The sequence below is a fragment of the Crocodylus porosus genome, unplaced genomic scaffold (genome assembly GCF_001723895.1).
Source record: "Crocodylus porosus isolate Cpor-Errol unplaced genomic scaffold, CroPor_comp1, whole genome shotgun sequence".
NCBI lineage: Eukaryota > Metazoa > Chordata > Crocodylia > Crocodylidae > Crocodylus > Crocodylus porosus.
In genome coordinates this window covers 2,680,995-2,701,835 of record NW_017728924.1, presented here as the reverse complement: position 1 = coordinate 2,701,835, position 20,841 = coordinate 2,680,995, and the positions used below count along the sequence as shown (strand labels likewise).

Below are 20,841 nucleotides of genomic sequence, written 5' to 3'. Positions count from 1 at the left end.
TATTTTCAGTTTGGTCTCTGCTGAATTTAGAACAGGATGAGTGGATGAATACAAAATTACAAGTAAAGTAATAAGAATGGTAAATTGTATTTGCATGTATTATCCTTAATCTTTTTTAGTTTAATAGCTCAGCCTTCATCAGCTTGCATTTCAGTGTCTTGCTTCTTTTCAAGTTCTCTAAAGGTTTTAAATCATTTATTATTTAGAATCTGATCCTGGGAGTTAAGAGTGCGAAAGTTGTTTGGTACAGGGCCTCTACTCCTTATGTTAATCACTATTCCTATCTGTACGGGTTTTTTACTATTTCAATAAATTATGTTTATAAAACTAAAACTTTCATTATGTTAAGTATTAGTTTCTAGTTATTTTTACAGTATTACAATTAGCTAAGTCATTGTGCTTGGAAAAATGGCATGAATGATGGCTCAATCCTGTATTTTTCACTGAAATCAGTGTAAAACTCCCACTGGCTTTAGTAGAAAAGAGATTCTACACACATACATTTTCTTTCTCTAGCAATTAGCTCTGTGAAGATAAAACTTATGCATGTCTTTTCTATTCAAACCAGATAAAATAATATAGCTATGAGATCCATCTTTATCCAGTCTATGGCTTGATACTGTATTAACTACTAATAAATGCTATAAAACATAATTATTTTCACCAGAACCCATTCCCCCTTCTGGCAGCTGAATCTTCATGGGAGGTCATAGATGATCCACTCCTCCTCCACCTGCCAGGATCCTGCAGGGAAGTCCAGGACACCCTTCTCTCACCTGTGGCACCAAGATTTCTTCCTCTGACCAGCTCCCTGTCTGGGTCAGCACCCGTTCTTTGAGAAACGGATCTTTTTTTGCCAGGTAGCAGACAGGGCATTGGTTTGGGGTTGGAAATTTGGGGAAAGAGAGCTTGTGTTTGAAGACAGCTGTGTCTTTTTCTCCCTGCTTCAGTATATATTGTTCAACACAGATTAGTAATAATTACCCCTTTTATTTCTTTTTGAAGGACTATTTTTTTTAAGTGGAATAACACCGAAGAAAGCAGTGCTGTGTCTGCAACTAACAAACGAGCAACGTTTCTGAGAACATAATAAAGGTATTGTTGTACCATAGCCATAACATTTCACCAGAGGTAATTGCTAAATATAGTAACACTGGGTCACTTTCCAGTCCATTCCTCATCTGTTTTCAGATGTTAGCAAAGAGTAAGTAAAAAAAACACCAAGCAAACTATGCATATACTTTATTTGATACATGTTTACAAACAATAAAATAGGATTCATTTAATGTTTGAATGATAAGTAAATTTGAAAAATGACTTAATTTAAACTGAAGATGGTTCTTGAGAGACTCGAATATATTATACCAGGACAAAATCTGGTCCCTGCTAGAACATATGACTTGCCATATTAGATCAGACTAGCGGTTCATTTAGTGCAGTATCTGACGTTAAGTTGCTTTAGAGAAAATTATGTGATATAGCACTGGAGACAGTTATGGATTTAACCTGCTTACAAGGAGTCTTTCATCCTAACTCTTCTCTTGTACAAGTTATTTAGTCCTTGTAGAATTTTTTAATTTTTTTTTGCTATTGTAACCATATCTTGATCTGTATAAATGTCAAGGTCATTTGAATTAATGCATTCCATGGACAAATAGTATATTGGTTAAAAAAACATTTTTATCCGTTTTAAGTCTTCTCACTTCAGAGTCTTTGTATTACGAGAGAGAGTGAACGAATGGTTTGATTTAGTACCCTCATATTAATAATTACTTAGTATCACTGTCTCTTATTTTTCTCCTCTAAAGTAAACAGCCTCCATCTTATCTAGTGGTATATATTGGGGCAGCACACAGAGCCTCAGTTAAAAAATAATCATGCAGCATTAATTTAGGGCAGAGTTTCCTTTTGGAAAAGGACTATCTAAGAATAATACCTTACTTAATAGAGCTATTCCCTGTGTGTATTCAGATTGTACCTTGCTGGCTTTGGCTACTGTTGGAGAACGAGAACAGCTTGGAGGGAATAAGCAGGATTCTGTTAATTCTTGTACATCATCAGTAAAATTAGTGACTGAATTCCAATCAGTTACAGCTCTGCAGACATATTGAGGCAAAGTACAAACTATTTAGAGGAAAAATGACTACAAGAAGCAATAAAAATGGCTAGATGGACTGACTTCTGAGAGAGCGAAGAGCCTCATCTCACAGGAAAAGACCTTAATGGAGCGAAATGCATGTCGTGAAAGTATGTGATGACGGAGGGAGATGAGAACCACTTTATACAAATATGTTAAAAATATAAAGGAGAGAAAATAGTTACCTAAGAATTTTGAGATGGAATTTAGAAAGGGAAGATTACTAAGTCTGTAAGATGCATTAGCCTATAGACTAATTGACTTTTAATGGCACTAATTGAAATTCTGTCTCCTTATTTGTTCAGAATGAAAAAAGTCCTACTAGAAATGCACTCCAGGAAGGCCATGGGCAGGGAGACAGGCTATAGGTCTTTCACATTCAAGCTACTATGCAGTTAATTTAATGAGAAATTAATTCTTTAACCAGTTCATTTACTGATCTCTGGAAACTATGATTAAACTTTTCCTTTAGACCTCTTCAGACTTTAGGGAGCTTTGTCGTGTGAATAAAATGCATACTGATGGCTTTTCTGATAAGGAGAACACAATTGATAAATACAGGAAGGTTGCATGGGAAGACTCCCTGGCTACTAGTATTTCTGACTGGCTCCAGTCTCTTCTGTTACCTGTGTCTCTTATGAACTTGAATCTGGTCTCCTGAAATCTTACATTGCACTTTATTGTGATACACGATATAAAGAAGGATTGGGTGTTGAGTGAAAAATTAGCCCAGTCTAGAATATTGGGAACCTTGCTGACACTTACTTTAGCCTCCCATATAACAGCATTTGTTGTTAAAGAACTTGTTGATGAGGTTTTTGTGGAAGAAAAATGTCGCTTGCTATTAGTCCAGATCATTATTATCTCACTCCTTGGCAACAGCAGACTCAGTACGACTCTTCAGTTAAATGATAGCTTATACTGTAATCCAAATGCACTTCCAATTTCTTAAATTCTGGGGTCTCTGTTTTCACACACACACTTATAGATCAGATCAAAGCCCTACAACTGCCATTCTAGTACTCTACAAAGATGTAAACTTACAGAGTCTCTTTTAATATTCTGGAATTTCCTTCACTGGAGAGTGTGAAGAAATGGCTGATTAGATATCTGTCTGGGTGGTTTAAGAACAAGAAAGTCTCTGTCTGTCTGTGCATCTAGTCTAAATCAGTGGTCCCTGATTTTTTTTAGCATGTGGGGTGGATGGATTCCAGGTCCATCTGTGGGCCCAGTGTGGTGTTTAGTGTTGCCCCAGCCAAGACTCGATGCAGCTGCCTTGGGTTGTGGTCCAGCTGTTCCTGCACACCTGCACTGGGCCCTGCCCATCAGATCACCCCGAACCTGTGCTTTTCCAGGCTAAAAAGCCCCATGGCTCTCAGCCTGTCGTCATAAGGTCTGTTTTCCTGCCCTCTGATCATGCGCATGGCTCTTCTCTGGACACTCTCAAGCTTCTTCACATCCTTTTTGAGTTGTGGGGCCCAAAACTGGATGCAGTACTCCAGCTGCGGCTTCACCGAGGCCGAGTACAAGGGGGGAATGACGTCCTGGGATTCGCTTGAGAAGCATCTATGGATGCAAGCCAGCGTTTTGGTTGCTTTACTAGCTGCAGCATTGCATTGCAGGCTCATGTTCATCTTGTGGTCAATGATGACCCCCAAGTCCCTTTCTTCCATAGCGTTTAGTTATCACTTCTTGTTTTTTCGAGGCTGGAAAAGTCCTGGATCTGTTTTCCTGCAGTCAAGAGCTTAGAGAGACAACGGGGCGGATTCCCATTTGAAATCCTTGGGTTTTGATCCTTTGACTTATACGTTTGTGCACCTGACGGAGCCCGGGGCAGCCTTGAGCAGCTCTCGAGGCACCCCGGGGTGCCACCGCACGGCTCCCTGCCTGGGAATCGCTGCTTACGAGCGGTGTTTGGGCTCAGGGCGGCTTCACACCCCACGTTGCAGGGGAGGAAAGCCTTGCCCCCAGGATTCAGCAGCGTGCCCTTCTTCCCACCCTTGCCCCTGGAGCCGGGGACTGGGGCTAAGGAGGCCGCGCTGGCGTGCGGGGCCCGCCGGGAGCGGTAGTTCCTTCCGTGTTCCGCTCTCCTGTTGCGTCGCGACGTGCCGTAAAGCGCGGCCGGCTTCCGGCGGGGGCCGACGGGAGGGTGCGGAGCCTCGTGCGAGGGAGCGGGGAGCCGTGGATGCCCGTGCCGCGCTCCGCGGACCCGCCGCCCCCTCCGGCCGGCATCCAGCGCCCGCAGGATGTTCAAGAAGTGAGTGCGGCCGCGCGGGGTGGGGGAGGCGGCGGCGGCGGCGGGAGGAGCGGGCCCGGGTAGAAGGCCGTGCACGCGGGCCCCGCAGCGGTGACAGCCTTCCCTGGCCCCGAGAGGGTCACGCCCTTCTCCAGAGATGATTTTTCCCACGCCCTTGGTGACCCCTCCCGAGGGCACCGCGGCCTCGTGGGCAGCCGGCGCAGGCAGGACAGCTGTTGGCTTCGCGGAGCAGGATCCGTCCCACCGCACCGGCCCCTGCGCCTCAGCGCTCTGGGCACCGGCTGCGGCGGGAGGGGCGCCCGCTCCCGGCTGGTGTGAACATCCGCCACCTCCCTTAGCTCGGCGGGTCTCAACCTTTTGGGAACCGGGACCCATTTTTCAACACGGACAGGCAGTCCCGACTCCATGCCCCTTGCTCCTGACCCGCTGCCCTCCAGTGTGTGTGGGGGGCAGGGGGGCCCAAGCAGCCCCTAGTTGGCTGGGGCTCTGCCAGGCTGCAAGGGAAAAGCCATGGTTTCCCACACTTTTTCTTTTAAAGGAGAATCCACTTTTAAAGCTTGTTCCTGACCCTTTTGTATATTCCTGCAACCCACTTCTGGGTCCGACCCATGGGTTGAGAAAAGCCGCCTCGACTGATACTGGCGTGCTCTGGACTGGTGCCTAGAGCTAACTGGGCTGCCTCGATCTTTTGAAGGGTCCTGCAGGTCGTGCAGGGAGATAAGCAGATAACAGCAGGCTTGGGCTGTCCCTGTCCCCTGCTATCTGGCCTCTCTGCAAAGAGATCGGCACTCATAAATAGATTTGTTTTTGAAATGGGGTGCAGCTAAATTCATAGACCTCGTGAAGGGGTGCTCTGAGTCTAACAAGGTGTGCAGTCAGTCTGAAAAGGTTGAGAACCACTCCTGTAGATTGCAGGGTGGCTATAGTATAAATGCAGCATTTGATCTACATAACGCTGTTCCTGTGAGAGCATACCCTGGTACTGGAAAAAGGCTGTGTACTTACTTACTGGATGTATGAGCTTTAATGAACTCAGTGTCAGCATACTCATTGGCTATCGGAGTAGCCTGTGCCAAATTTTTTGCAGCTCGTTAAGACTGCTTACCTTGTTTTGCAGGGTGCTTTAGGCCTCTAATAGCTGCTTTGAGATTGGAAGGACCTAGTCAGTTTAGAGCTGCTTTGGGAAGCCTGGAGGTCTAGTCAGCTTCACTCATGATATAGTTAATTGTACAATGATGTCACAGAATAGACAGCAGGACTGAATGATGCACTATCAGCTATGTGGAGAACCGGTATTTATCATAATTTAACAAGTTGGGACTGGTATTATGTTAAGCAAATCACCGATAGAGATTTTGGGGGCCGATACTGCTAGCCTATATTTAAGGAGGCATATCGGCCAATACCGATCTGATTTCTGATACAGCTGCATTGAGCAGGTAGGTCTGTTATGGTAGAAGGGTGAGGGGGCAGATCAGTGCCCCCCATGGTGAGTGAGGCAGGGGAAGATGCTGCCCAGCTGGGTGGGGTGTGGGGAGGAGCTGCAGCTTGTGCTGGGATGGGGGGCGCGGCAGCTTCTGCCACTGTGTGCAACCTGGCAGGGCACAGGGAGGAGGGTGATGTGCCCCTGGATGTGTGTGGGATGGGGCGGGTGGGCTAAAGCCAAGGCTGTGCTGGGTTCTTCTTGGCAGGGGCTGGGCTTGGGGTGGGTGGTGGTGGTGCTGGGAAAGGGGGGGTGTTGCATCCACCCCAAACTTTGCCATAGCTCCCCCCCCACTCCCAGCAGCACCGCCCACCTGGTGCAGCCCCCGGCTTTTGGCTGTGCATGGGTGGAGGCAGGGGTTGAGTTGGGGCTGCGCCAGGCAGGTGACAGCAGCGCTGGGAGGGGTTGGGGGGCTATGGCAAAACTTGGGGTAGCTGCAGCACCTAGCCCCCCACCCAGTGCTGCTGCTGCCTGCCCTGAGCCCAGTCCCCACTGAGAGGAGCTCTGCACAGCCCAGGCTCCAGCCTGCAGCTGCAGCCCCCCTGCCCTGCCTCGCACAGACTCAGGGGGCACATACCCCCTTCCCCATGCCTCCTCGGATTAGCCACGGCTCTATCTTGTGTCCCATCCCTCCCTGGCTGGGCAGCACTCTCTCCCTCGCTGTGAGGGATGTTGATCTGCGCCGCCCCCCCCCCCCGTGCCCCTTCCCTTCCACCACAACAGACTGACCAGCTGCACGCAGCTGTCCAAGCTGCTGGCCTGTGCTCCTTGCTGCCTGTGGCTGCGCGCGTGCACGGGTATTTATCAGGCCGATTTCCAGTACAGCCAATTTCCTCCATACTGGAGCAGATCTGATATCGGACCAATGTATCAGTGCACCTTCACAGATTGGATACCTATCTTATAGGCATGTAAGTGGAGTACACAATACAAATAAAAGCAGTCTAGGCACTGAATTATAACAGTTTGTTAAAATGGGGTAACTACAGTGCTGCTAAAGGTTTTGAGAGGGATTTTGCATGTGCTTTTTAAACTTAAAATAGTGACCAGGTATGGCATATCGCAAACTAGAAAGTCTGTTTTCTGAAATTCTATCATTAACTTGGCAGATTTGATGAAAAGGAGAATGTGTCCAACTGCATCCAGTTGAAAACATCAGTCATTAAAGGCATAAAGAGCCAATTGATAGATCAGTTTCCTGTTATTGAACCATGGCTAAACCAAATTATGCCAAAGAAAGACCCTGTCAAAATAGTAAGATGGTAAGTTTCTCTTATAATCTAAGCTTCCAAACTGCCTTGATATTTATTTACTTTACTATGCTTCACTGAAATGCAATCTGTTTTGAGAAGCATTTTTCTCTTGGGCTTTCTAGATAAGAGTGCATGTAAGGTCTTTAATTTAACATATGGTATCTTTTGGATACGGGCATCACAACAGTTTGAGAAGGTTAATTTATCAAGTGATCTGTAGAACCAAATACCATTTGGTAGGAGATTTGCTTTTAAGGAATACTGGATATAATTATTCTAGAGAATCTCTTAGCCATGTACAAAAAAACCCCTTCACATCTTATTTGCTGTTATGTGGATAACTAGATATGGGAAGTGTGTGTTAGAGGGAAGTGGAAAACTGGAGAATCTCCAGGACCAGCATTTTGCTTGAACAGTTCTCACACATACAAATTGTTCTAATAAGCAGATGTGGAAGGTTAAATATTTAGACGGAGGTTCCAGGAGCACTTTTTCCCCCTCTCCCCCTCCTCTGCTTTTGGACTTCTGTGTGTGATTCAGTTGATTCTGTTTTTATACAGTGTCTAGTATATTCATGCTTGCTTTTCACTATAAAATGTTAAATGTTTATAAACAGAGAAACTAAACTTAGTGACTGAAGGGATATAGGGGATATGTATCATTGCTGAGGAGAGAATATATTGAAGAACACAATATACAAAGTTAACAAGAAAATTTGTGACTTGCTGTGCATCAGAGAGATGCAGGAAGGATTGATCTCTATGAAATATTCTGTCAGTAAACATTACCCTAAAGGATTAATCAACTATTAGAATAACTCTTTCATCTTGCAGCCATGAACATATAGAAATCCTCACAGTAAATGGAGAATTGCTGTTCTTCAGGCAAAGAGAAGGGACTTTTTACCCGACGCTAAGGTTACTTCACAAATGTAAGTCTACTGGGCATTGCCAGAGGGAACATGGTGTCTGTGAGGTACCTGGGTAGCTGCTGTAATGACCATAGATCACAAAACTTTCAGTTACATCTCGTACTTAAAACAATAAAAAAAAAAAAAAAAAAAAGGATGGCTCACTTCAGTAACGTAAAGGTGAAAAAAGCCCCACCACATCACTTGCATCTTTGTGTGTCCCCTCTAGAATTTTTGTACAGTTTTGGGCAATTAAGTTCTTAAATATCCAAGTTTCCAAAACTTACTTGGATTGAAGATAGTGATGTTTAAGAACTATATTGGGCAGAACATTACAAAAATTCTTGAGAGATTTTCCTGCAATTTGGTCTAAACTTCCTATAATTTCATCCCCTTCTTCTTGGTTGTATCCTCTTTTATTCTGTCCAGTGTTTTGTTAGAACCTTTTTGTTTCTTTTAAATAGTTGTAAGTGGCTACAACAAAAGATTCTAAGTTGTAAGTGGCTACAACAGAAGATTGGAGAAGATGATCAAGCTCTTTCCCTTCTTGCCCCTTGTTCTGAAACATCTGAATCCATGCCTTGGATACTTTGGCTGCTCTTCTCTGTATTTCTTGTTTATATTATCCTGGTAGCAAAGGATAACCTTGCCAAGAGCACCTAAATTCAATGAGATTTTGGCTTGTAAGTAAGTTAGGCCCTTCTGGACAATTCCAGCAAAGTTTTCATAACTCTTTGCAATATTCTAAGCATGGCTTGGCAAGAGTTAGCTATTTCTGTGGTACTTGTCTTTCCTTGCCACTTCTGTCTCCTTCTGAATTTTTGCAAGCTTCATGGTTTGGATCCTGACAAATTCAGGCTTTAGCTTTTATTCAGAAGAGGACTTGTTTTTGTGAGGTGGCTGTAGCAGTGTTAAGCACTTACGTAGCAGTGCTGTCAGGAAACCTTACCAAAATTGTTGCCTTTTGTGTTGATCTGTGTGGGAGATTTGTGTTTGGCTGCTTTCCTAGTCTCCTCCAACAATGTGTAGTGATAAATCTCAAATTTCTACTACTCTAATACCTTTGATTGCATGTTAGACCATGGAGGTGTTTTGCACACCCATTCAGCGACGTGAATAATTGATGTTGTGGTGATATTTAATACTGGATTTCCTTCCTCCCCCATCCTTTCTAGATCCTTTTATTTTACCACATCAGCAAGTAGATAAAGGAGCCATTAAATTTGTACTCAGTGGAGCTAATATAATGTGTCCTGGCTTAACGTCTCCTGGAGCAAAACTTTACCCTGCTGCTGCTGATACGGTTGTTGTATCCTTCTTTGGTCAGGTATACTTTATTTGCCATGAAACGAGGGAACTTTCTACTTGTGTATTCAATATTTTAATATGAATTGTAATTACTTTTGTTTTTTTGTTAACTTAAGAGCGTCTGGTAATTTGCAACATTGGACCATTGTTGATGCAGAGTGAATGCGTTGTTTGGGTTTGGGGACACAGGAAAAAACTGTAATAATGAGTGTAACTTTTATCTAAATACTCACAGACAGCCAGGATCCTGTTTCACTAATCTAAAACAAATATTTTGATGGACAAATTGGCCCCAATATTAAATCAGCCAAAGCAGCATAAGGAGAAACAAGAAAGGAGAGACTGAATTGACTCTGTAGAAGCTAGTGAAAAGATACTGGTCATAAGCCTTGCTCAGCCATAAAATGAAGAGATCCTGATGCCACTGAAGTTGATGTTGTTTGTAATTAATCTCATTGGAGCTGGGAGTTTGCTCCATGCCTCCTGCTGGACTCTAGCATATATGAAGGGGAAAGGTGGTAGCTAGCCTTGATGGTCTCGAATGCCTCTAATGTTCTGCAGCTTTTAGTAAGTCTTTTTTTAAAGTGGGGTTAGTTAGTATCTCACAGTGTTGGCCCTGATAAAAATGAAGATTTATCTAACTTATTTATGGGTAATGTTTCATTTCTGTTCTCCTGACAAGGAAACCTAAAATGATGTCCCAGGTTTAGGTACATTATTTTTCTAGGAGGGGAAAGGAGCCTTGTTTTTTCTCTGTTGGGCAGAGGAGGCAAGGATGACTGTTATGCTTTATATAATTCTTTTATTTTATTGTCATTCGAAGATGGTAACAGCTGCAGGTATCTTGTGCATGATGATTCGGCAGTCTAATATACCTAAAATATTTGAGAATATGAATGCTTATGTTAAAGGGGCGAGAGTTCAGTTGCACTCCTCTGCAAGGTATTTCTTCTTTTGTTGCTTTTACTTTGCAGCGAGATGCTGTTCTTTAAAATCTGTTTTCCTTAGCTGTAGCATGTAGGCAATAATGGCAGAAGGAAAACAACATGCACTGTGTGTTGGAGTCATGAAGATGTCAGCTGAGGACATGTAAGTCTTACAACCTGCTGTTTGTCATAATCATAATCCTCCGTTCTTTGTGGAATGGAGAGGTTGTGGTAAGGGTTTCTAAGTTGTTTCTGCACCACCATATTTTCAGATACAAAACTCATTGAGGCCTCTCTCATGGGAGTCAATTTAAGTATGGGGAATTAAAAAAAAAAAATATTTTCCCTATATCTGCAGGATAAAATCTCAGACTGCCTTTTGTTTGAGAAAAGTGGAGAATAAAGCTTTTTCTGTCACTTGACTGGTATTGGCGTGCTAATTTCCATCGCTTGACTTTTTTGTCAAGACCTTGAAGCATCTCTACATAGAATGCTTGTTACCTGATGAGATATTGTGTGCTGAGTAAGAGCTGTAATTTAGGATCTAGGAGAGTGATTCCTCAACCAGGGTGCCATGGCAGACTGGGTGTCATAGATAGCATTTGAATGGTGCTGGTGGGATAGAGGAGATAAGCAAGATATGCACAGGCTCTGGGGGGGAGATAAGTATAGACTCTTTCCTTCCAGCTACTCTTTTCCGCCCCCCCCACTGTAGCACAGACTTCTCCATGCTAGCTGCTTCTCTTCCTTCCCAGCCACTGTTCAACTGAGTAAGCGCTATAATAAATATAGTTTTTGAAATTAGGGTACGCCTGAACTTATGAGATATGTAGAGGTCCCTTGAGTTTAAAAAAAAAAAAAAAAAAAAAAAAAAAAGGACCACTGATTTAGGAGGCTGGAGTCCATCATGCTGATTGATGTTATTGTGTGTACAAAGGTTAAGAGTCCCACTGGCCTTTCTCTGCCACTTGTCCTTATTCTCTGTTCTGCACCTAGTTCATCTCCCTTGCATGGCATTCCTTCTTGCGCTGATTAGGTAATTTGACTAAGCTCTCCTGAAACTTAGAGGCCCATTCAAGGGAGAAAATGAAGGGGAAAAACCTACCAGAGGAAGCATGAACGAGAATGTGAAAAGAAAGGGGACATTTCTTCTAGCTGTCAAGGCAGGCTGAGGGAAGGTCTCTTATTTCTGCAGTACAATTATTGTTAAATTTCCAAAAGTGCATAAGTGACTTGGGAACTTCTGAATTTCTCCCTATTTGCTTATTTAATACTTCATATGTTTATACTGTCCTATAAACAGCCCTGAGACATGGGTAGATATTGCAACTTAGGGGAAGATGTGTTCTGGTCCGTGGTCTGCAGTGACTTTGGCAAATCATTGAACAACATTGGAGCTAGAGCACAGATTGCCTACTTGCTAGCTCAGTGCTCTTAACAGCTGACACTTCCCTGACCCCAAGAGATAAGGAGAAAAGAAAGTAAAGAAAAGGAGACTAGACATAACTCAGACACTGTGCAGGGTTACGGCTGTGCTTTGTTTTGTCATCTGCTGTTGACTTTTACTGTATTGCTGTCTCACCATTTTGGTGGTTGTGCACTAGAAAGCAATGCTGGAAGGTTGTTAATTGCTTACAGTTGGGCGGATTAGTAGATTAATGAGGCAGTTGCCCCCAAAATGAAAGTCTCCAGAGGTCCCCATTCTAATTCTGAAACCTGGAATAATTGTGTGTGTTTTCCTGCTTCTGATTAGCAGTAAAATCCTATGCCTCACCTATTTTAAACTAATGGAGAGGAAATTAATGGAAACGGCATGATTTTTGTTACTTCATTTTGATTTAATGTAATACTTTCAGCAACAATAATATCACATCTCTAGCACTGGGCAGATTTCAAGTGCTTTTGTTAGTGCTTGTAATTGACTTGCAGGGGGTAGTTACCTTCATTTTACAAATAGGAAGCTGTTGTGAAGTAGTTCGTTTGTAACCATGGTTTTGGTAGCTCAGCTGAAGTTAGAAATTGCAAATTCAGGATTCCAGTGATGTGTTCAGTTTGAGACCTTGCCACCAAGTGTTCCATCAATTGGTTATAATTTAGTAGAAAATAAGCAAGTATTAGAGTTGAATGAGTAACAAGATGCCCTGGAAGGTGCGGTTACAAATGGGTAGGGTGACAAACAAACCGAATATGGCCTGATGGTGACTTAGATTGCAATAGATAAATATCACAGACTGTTTCATACAAAGGAATTATTCATTACAGACATTTTTAAATGTCATAAGCAAGCAATAAAGTTGTGATATTGAAGGAAAAGTTCAAAGGTAGTTTGAGGTAGAGGTATGTATTAAATCTAGTGTACAACCACACTGAAGAGCTCAACCTTGGGCCCTATGTTGGCCTTGGCTGTCTGAGCTGTTGGGGTCCTAAGTGAAAGATTTAATTCTAGACAAGAGTCAGAAGCCCAGATTTATGTCACTAGGAAGAGGGATGGTCATAGGTCACTGCTACTGCTTGATGCTTCATTAAGGAGACTAAGAACATGGGCTTTGGAGGACAGTGCACATTCTCCCCCTTTTCAGCAAGAAAGGAGGATGATGCCATGGAAATTTAGTATGGGAAGTGGCATATAGATCTATGCACTTTATGGACTGAATGGACGTCCATTTGGTGATGCAAATAACCTGATTAGTAAAACTGTTCACCTGAAGTGAAGCCTAATGTTGTTCATTGCTAAGGATGCAGTCTTTGCTCTACTTTCCTGCAACACTGCACTGCTAAAAAAAAATAATTGGGAACTTAAGCTTATCACCAAACTTTTTCTGTCTCTGGTGTATCATCCATTTGATTCCTACCTCAGGGTGTATTTTTCCATTGAGTACTTTTAAGGTACTTAAAGGCAAGTTCAGGATATGTTGAAAAGGTGGTATACTGTTTTTAACATGATTGCAAACTAATAAACCTGCCTCTACACTTTTCCCTTCCTTTCACAGTGAGAAAGTCAACAAAGGGATTGGCATTGAAAATATTCATTATTTAAATGATGGCCTTTGGCATATGAAGACGTACAAGTGAAACAAAAGAAACTGTGCAACTCCAAAGGAATGCACTTAGATTAAATGTGGACTGCTTCGTAACTCCTTCTGTTTTTAATGTGACTGAATGTACAAATTATTTTGTTCTGTGGCTATGCTAAATAAATCAAGTGAATGCTAACATTGCTAGCTGCAATAGTTTTCTAGCGTTTATTACAATCCTTGAGCTTTTATGCTAAACCTATCTTCTCGATTTAAAAAAAAAAGTGCATTCATGAACGTAAATAGAATATTTCCTGTGAAGAGAAGTCAAGAGAGAAAATTCAATGCTCTTTCCCAGCTGAGTAATAAAAATTGGGTGTAGCCTATATCCTAATGCTGTTCCACAACTCATTTGCCTCTGTTAACAGATGATTTAGATTTAGATTGTCTGCTATACAGTTCCTAAATTTTGAACATATAAAATAGACTTTAAAAAAGCCTTATACTTTTGTTAAATATGATTTAATTTATTGTTAAACATTTATCAGGTTGAGTAGATTTATGTTAATAGTTTTGTTTTCTTTTCAAGATGTTGGCAGTCTACAGGGTTTAAAGCAAATGCACTGTATATAGATGTGACTTTCCTCTGGGGGGTTCATATTTGGGAGATACTGGGTGTCACTTACAAATCCTCACTTACTACACAGTGTTTGAGACTGACCAATTTCCAGAGATAACAAATTTGTGGTGGCAGTGGGCAAATTTTAATGGCTTCTGTTTTGTAAATACTAGCTAGTTGCCTAATAGACTAGGATCTTTACATGTTTTGCATTGCTGTTCAGCAGATATGATATCAAAATATAATGATAACTATTTACAGAAACTATTAGTATTTCTGGGTCAGGTTTTGAAATGGATCTCAATTAGACTCCAGTTTAACCCAGCTCATGAATGGTCAATAAATGTTTTACTTTGGTATACATACAGAAAGAGGCTGCATCCTGGAACCATTTCAGAAGGTAACTTTATCACCACTCATGTAATAACTACATGACTTTGGAAGGATTTATAATTACAAATCTGTAGCTGATAATATTAGAGATTCAGGTTTTAATGTTTACAAAGGAGCTTCTGTTAGTGTTGTCTGCATGTCTATCACCTTTCCCAAGAACTGGCGACAGAATTACCCTTCACTTATTCTAAAGTTTCCTTAAATATATTACCTAACATGCTACTTAGAATCTTCAAATCACTTTAAAGAATTTACTTCCAAAAGGAAAGCTTAAGTGCTCTAGCTATACTCCATTAGCAAAGGAAAAGGAATGAAAGCTAGAAAACTATGGTGGTTACCACAGCAGCACTGGTGAAAAAGACAAGTTCTTTTTCATGCTAACTTCTTATTTTAAAAGAGAGGTAATTTGGTCTTCAAGTTGCATAATAAATCTTCACTGACCCTTATGAGTATGTGGGATTATATTATGTGCCTCTGTGAATTCATTTCCGTCTGTGCTAGTGAATTTATGAAGCCAGATTTTTTTTTCCCTTTTTATGAAAACTTCTTAAACATGGCAGTGGGGTAGACTGTTCTCTTCTAGAGGTAGTAGAGTTAACTTTTTGCCTTTTGACTCCTGTTGCTGCAGCAGGACCATTTCTTTCTTATTAATGTTAAAACTAAATCTTCACTTAAGGCTGGGCAAAGGAAGTAGGGGATAGAAGAATGGACTATAAGGTGGATAGAAAACTGACTGGATCATCAGGCTTGGAGGGTATTAATGTCTCGATGTCTAGTTGGCAGTCAGTATCAAGTGAAGTGCCCCAGGGGTTGGTCCTGGGGCTGGTTTCGTTCACCATCTTCATCGGTGTCTTGGAAGATGGGAAGGGGTTGCACCCTCAGCAGGTTTGAAGATGACACCAAGCTGGTGGGAACAGTAGATATGCTGGAAGGTAGGGCTAGGATTCAGTGAGACCTCACCAAACTGGAAGATTTGGACCAAAAAAAAAATCTTGTGAGGTTCAATTAGAAGTGCAAAGTCTTGTGCTTAGGGTGGAACAATCCCATGCACTGTTGGTACAGGCTGGGGACTGATTAGCTAAGCAGCAGCTCTGTAGAAAAGGATCTGGGGGGTTACAGTGGACAGTAACTGAATAACCCAACAGTGTTCTCTTGTGAAGAAGGCTAACAGCACACTGGGCTGCATTAGTAGGAGTGTTGCCAGCAGATTGAGGTAAGTGATTCTTCGCCTCTTCTGCACTGGTGAGGCCACATTTGGAGTACAGCATTCAGCTTTGGGCCCCCTGCTATAAAAGAATGTGGACAAATTGGAGAGAGGCCAGTGGAGAACAGCAAAAATGGTGAGGGGATTGGGGGATGTGATTTATGAGGTGAAGCTGAAAGAACTGAGTTTATTTAGTCTGGAGATGAGAAGACTGGGAGTGGATTTAATAGCAGCCTTCAACTGCCTGAAGGGAGGTTCAAAAGAGGATAGAGCTGGACTGTTCTCAGCAGTGGCAGATGACTGAACAAGGAGCAATGGGCTCAAGTTGAAGCAGGAGAAGTTTAGGTTAGATATTAGGAAGAGCTTTCTCACCAGAAGGGTAGTAAAGCATGAGAACAGGCTACCCAGAGAGGTGGTGGTATCTCCATTGTCAGAGGTTTTGAAGACACGGGTAGAAAATGTTTTCGTTGGAATGATTTAGTTGGGGGTAGTCCTGCTTTGAGCAGGGGGTTGGACTAGATGTGACCTCCTGAGGTCCCTTCCAACTCTAATTTTCTATGATTCTATGAAAGGGAGAGTTAACTGGGCATGTCCTCTGCCCAAGAAATTATTTTATCAGTAACTCGGTTGAATTTGTTCCAAAATGTCTGCAAGAAATAATTTAAAGATATCAATTTAAAAGTACAGTCCTCATTACGCTGCTGAAACTGTAGGTGCAAGCTAGGCCTTGGATTATAATGTGGTTTTACCCATTAACATTAAAAACCTGAGTGAAGAAAACAGCTGCTCAACCAATCCCTGATAAAGATGCCAGCTCTAAAAGGGCTGCCTTTGACAGTTGTATATTCTGTGTAGCTGGGGTGAGAGGGGTAAAATATGGCAGCTACTCTCATAATGATGGACACTTACAGAAGAGCTACACATGGCTGAGGTGATTCTACAACCAACAAATTCCTATGGTAGTGTCTTCATATTCCAAAGTAGTGACAGAATCTTCACCTTGCGGAACTGCTGTGGGCTGGGTAAGTGACTTTTAAATAGAAATTTCTTCTATTTGGTGCAACTTACAATTATTACAGGGGACTGTAGTGTTTGAACCTGCTCAAATATTAAGTTAATGTGTAACTTAACTAAGAGCAACAGCAGTGAGTTCCACACATTAGCATGTCTGTTAGACTACACAGCTTCTTTAAACAGATCTAACAACAAGGCTGCAACTGGAAGCTGTGCTTTTTTCTAATTCTTGCATAAGCCATAACTGTTAATGTATTTCAATAGACTCTAGCTCCTCTCCCCATAATACCATAGATAGCAAAAAAGTTTTCACTCCGGTTAAGAATATGATATTATGTAAGCCAAAGTCTCACAAAGCTACCCAATAAGGTGGTGTTAGTCTCACCATAGTTGCAATTCAAAGGAATCCTGAAGATTTAATTAATGAACATGTATAAACACTATATGGCAAACTGTACATGTATGGGTTATTAAAATGGTTTTTACTCTGTTCCATAATTGAATCACTCTTTGAATCTAGATGCATTATCATTACATTAAGAATCTCTACAAGTCAGAGGATGAGCCAACCAATTAGTAACTTATTAGATCTATAGATAAAATGGACTATGTAAATGCAGCTACAAAAGCTGTCACATGAAAGAAGTGACAGGAAACAACAGCTGCACTATTTTCTCTCTTATAACATGTATATATTTCCATTAACTTTCACAGATTTGAGTGTTATGAGAAATCAGCTTTGATCACTGGCTGAAGCTGGCTTTGTCTGAAATTTCTTGTGTACCAGCACTTGAAGGCTCCTATGATGCTAGGAAGACCCTTTTTCTTCTTTTTTTTTTTTTTTTTTTTTTGGTAAGGAGCAGGCAGACAGAGTTAGAAAGTAAACTTGAACTATATCACAGCAGTTGTAAAAATGAACTAAAAAATTCTAAGATGTGAAAGTAGGTCATAATCGGATTCCACATAGTGACGTTAAGCTTCACGGCGTGTGTTACCTATTTCTCTGTGCCATTATCAGTAGATCTTATTAGCTTACAGTAATACAAAGAAAGTCCCCTTTAATTCTCCTGCTTCTGTAGTCAGGGCCTTGATCTTTTTATAGACGTGTGAATCCACCATGTTTGGCCGGGCACTTCTATGAAGGTGCTGATAGACCTACAGTCATTTCCAGTACTTATCCTGAGGATGGGAAAATGTCCACGTGTTATGGGACAGAAGTGAGGAGTACTCATGCCAGGTAATGTCTATTACAATATGGAATGAAAGGTGTAGCAGCAAAGTTTCATCTCTGTTGCCTTTAATTGGAACACAAGGTTTAAGCCATTTCAAGCTTCCACAGCCAAGAAAATGCCACAACTCTCTTCCAGGAGCAATCCCTGAACTGAGGAAGAGCAAAAAACAGACTTCTTTTGTGCAGATTGTTTTCCCTATATCCCGCTGAGGTATAAACAGGTATTTTAGAAAGACTCAGTAGCAATACCATGCCATCTTAGGTGCATACTCTGATATGCATCTCATGGGAGTGTACATCAAAGTGCACAGACAAGAGTAAAGACGTGTGTCTTTCTTTAAAACTAATTCTATCTAGTCAATTGGTGGATACTGCAACCCTGACATGGTACTTCTGAAGTGGATGTTTCTTCACATTTACTGTCTGCATAAGAATGGAGTAGTTTGCTATCATGTCTATTCTAGAATAGACAACTGCTCCAGGCTCTACAGTGAAAGAAAGAGTTTGAAATTGTACTTTACCAAATCTTCATTTTTTTTTATTTGTGTCATAGAAAGATATAAAGATTTTCTTGAAAATACCTTGAAGTTCAAAGGATCAAAAATCTTGCAAAAATATATTTAAATTACAATAGATTAAGATTCATTTGAATTTTCACTTATAAATATGTACATATACAAACACCCCATATAAATTTAAATTTATCACATAAACATTAACAGTACTTTTAACATTTCATTCCAACACTGTCAAAAGCCAGAAACATTTCTGTATAAAAAAAGATTTAGAAAAAAAGAGACTTCCTTTTCTACTTAAGAGTATTACCAAACCTTGATGTGCAAAAAATATACCCATGCCCTCAAATATGGAAATTGCACCAGCTTGTACAGATGAGAGTTGCATTATTCATTAACCACTGCATCTTCCAACAATGCATCCATCTTTTCTGCAGAGATCAGTCATTGTCTGAGTCTGCTGGAGGTAAGAAAATTAGTGCATCATTGAAGTCGTGCCCATATGCTCGCAGCCTGTAGACACCGTACATCATTACGTGCATATGGTTTGGAGCCAGTCCATTGAAAGTGATGGCCATGTCGGAACAGCACCCTTCCACTACCTGTTGTGGGTGGTTAGACATTGCCTCTTTGATAAGTGAGCCAACTGATTTGGTGTTAAAGACATCTTTTCCTTCAGAATCTTCTGCATTTTCAGCAAATACTCCAGTGTACTTCAGACAGACTGCCAGTTGTTTGTCCTCCGAGAGTTTCCAAATCATACCTCCCTGCTCTGGGCACTTATCTGGGTCTTCAAGAACTTTGGAGAGTCTTCTTAGTGACTCAATACTTAAAACAATCCCTCCCTCACCGTCGACATACTCGAGGTCACCTGATTTTACAGTATGACCTATATAAAAAGGCTGTGATGAGTCTTTCTTGAGCAAAAAATACTTAAGATTTTCTATGATGGCAAATGTAGTCGGATGTGCCAGAAAGAACCAGTTGTACTCATCTTTATAGTGGTCGTAGGCTAATTTATAAGCTTTCCTCATCATTACCCACATGTCGTCTGTGTGAAGAGCGATAGAATCAAACACCTTCACTTTTTCTGAGCTGTAGAATTCTGCCTTGTCGCAGTGTTTGCTCCAGGTTTCTTTCACTGCAGCCCAATGTCCAAGATCCTTAGGTTTCACAAGGATAATACAATAAACACGGATGCTTTGACTGAGCTCCACGCGCTCCACTTCGGACAGATTAGACACATCTTCCTGGTTCGGGGCTTGGATGTGATGGTGCTCGTGGTGACGTACTTTAGTCCAATAACCTGTCTTTATGTGTCCTAGGAATGTGACCAACACGCAGAAAATCCCTCCCAACAGCACGCCTTTCACGAAAGAAGTGCTTTCGGAAATCATTTTTCCTGGAAAGGAAAAACACCTTCAGATATTACACCAGAACTTCTACTAAGGTCTGTTCTCCACAGCATGTCAAACTGTTAACCTGGCATCATGGACTCAATTACTTTCAAGCCGCAGTGCAGGGGCAGAAGAGCAGGGGATTAAGCTACCGTTTGTGTGGGAGATCTGGACACAAATACCTTGCAAAAGAGTTTAAGCTTAACGTCGTTCTGAACCTGGTGCTGCAGCCGCACGTTCCACGAACTCATCTGTGTCCTTGGGCCTCTGAGAGGTGGAGCTGCCACAGTGGGTGACAGGGCGAGGAAGTCACTGGAGGGACAATTCAGTGTGGGATTCAATCAAGAATCTACTAAAAGACCAGGAGAAGGTTTCCTTCCTCAGCACCGGGGCAGCCGCCCCTCACCTCCGTCCCTTCCAAGGGCCCAGGCTCCCTAGCTGGTGGCTGGTGTCCATGCAGAGTGCTGCGGTGAGACAAGGACCAGGTCTCTCCCACCGAGGGTCTGCCCTGGGCAGGAGCCTGTTTTCTCTTCACCAGCCCTGCGGGGGCCGGCCCACAGGGGCAGCGCTACCGGTGACACGGGGCAAGGGGGTGGCACGCATCCACCCCAGCGCTGGAGCAGCTCGTACCCCTCCCCTCCCACCTCCCCCTTCCCGGCATGCCCGGGGCGGCGGCTGCCTGCCCAGCCCCATCCCCTCCCATGGCACCCCCACTCACCGGGACCGCCGGGCGCACCGGATGAAGCGGAACACCCCGCGAACCGCACAGGAAGGCGGCTCTACTTCCCCTTCCGGCCACGTGGCGGAAGTTCCGCGGAGCATCCCTTCTAGCCAACTTCCTGCCTCCAGTCGCTGGTCGTGGCGGCTGGGGGGCGGGGCTCGCGTGGGAACTTTTACACAGGCTACCTTCTCTCCCCACGCGCGCACAGCGGGCCGGGCGCACCTTGTGCATGACAGGGACACACGTGTGGCGCACACCGTGCACGGACATGTGTGTGGCGCACACTGTGTATGGCAGGGACACGCGTGTGGCGCACACCATGCATGGACGCGTGTGGTGTACCCAGTGCATGGCAGGGACGCGCGTGTGGCGCATACTGTGCGTGGCAGGGACACATGTGGCGCACCCCATATGTGGCAGGGACGCGCGTGTGGCGCATACTGTGCGTGGCAGGGACGC

General features: G+C 42.8%; 2 protein-coding genes across 3 annotated transcripts; one reads left to right on the top strand and one right to left on the bottom strand.

The window, feature by feature from the left end:
* Positions 1–4,258: 4,258 nt before the first annotated feature.
* MCTS1 (MCTS1, re-initiation and release factor) lies at positions 4,259–14,764 on the top strand. Its single transcript, XM_019540190.1, has 6 exons — positions 4,259–4,394; positions 6,987–7,139; positions 7,964–8,061; positions 9,216–9,349; positions 10,370–10,437; positions 13,265–14,764. The coding sequence occupies exons 1-6, from the start codon at positions 4,384–4,386 to the stop codon at positions 13,344–13,346; spliced, it is 546 nt and encodes a 181-aa protein (XP_019395735.1). The 5' UTR covers positions 4,259–4,383; the 3' UTR covers positions 13,347–14,764.
* A 3,498-nt stretch (positions 14,765–18,262) lies between these two features.
* Positions 18,263–20,473, bottom strand: C1GALT1C1 (C1GALT1 specific chaperone 1). Of its 2 annotated transcripts, none has more exons than XM_019540188.1 (2): positions 20,380–20,473; positions 18,263–19,666 (listed from the first exon to the last, which is right to left on the bottom strand). In XM_019540188.1, exon 2 carries the CDS (start codon positions 19,659–19,661, stop codon positions 18,705–18,707), a length of 957 nt encoding a protein of 318 aa, XP_019395733.1. In that variant the 5' UTR covers positions 19,662–19,666; positions 20,380–20,473; the 3' UTR covers positions 18,263–18,704. The 2 variants fall into 2 exon arrangements, with proteins under 2 accessions (XP_019395733.1, XP_019395734.1); XM_019540189.1 differs by lacking the exon at positions 20,380–20,473 and adding an exon at positions 19,844–20,187.
* Between the last annotated feature and the right edge of the window lie 368 nt (positions 20,474–20,841).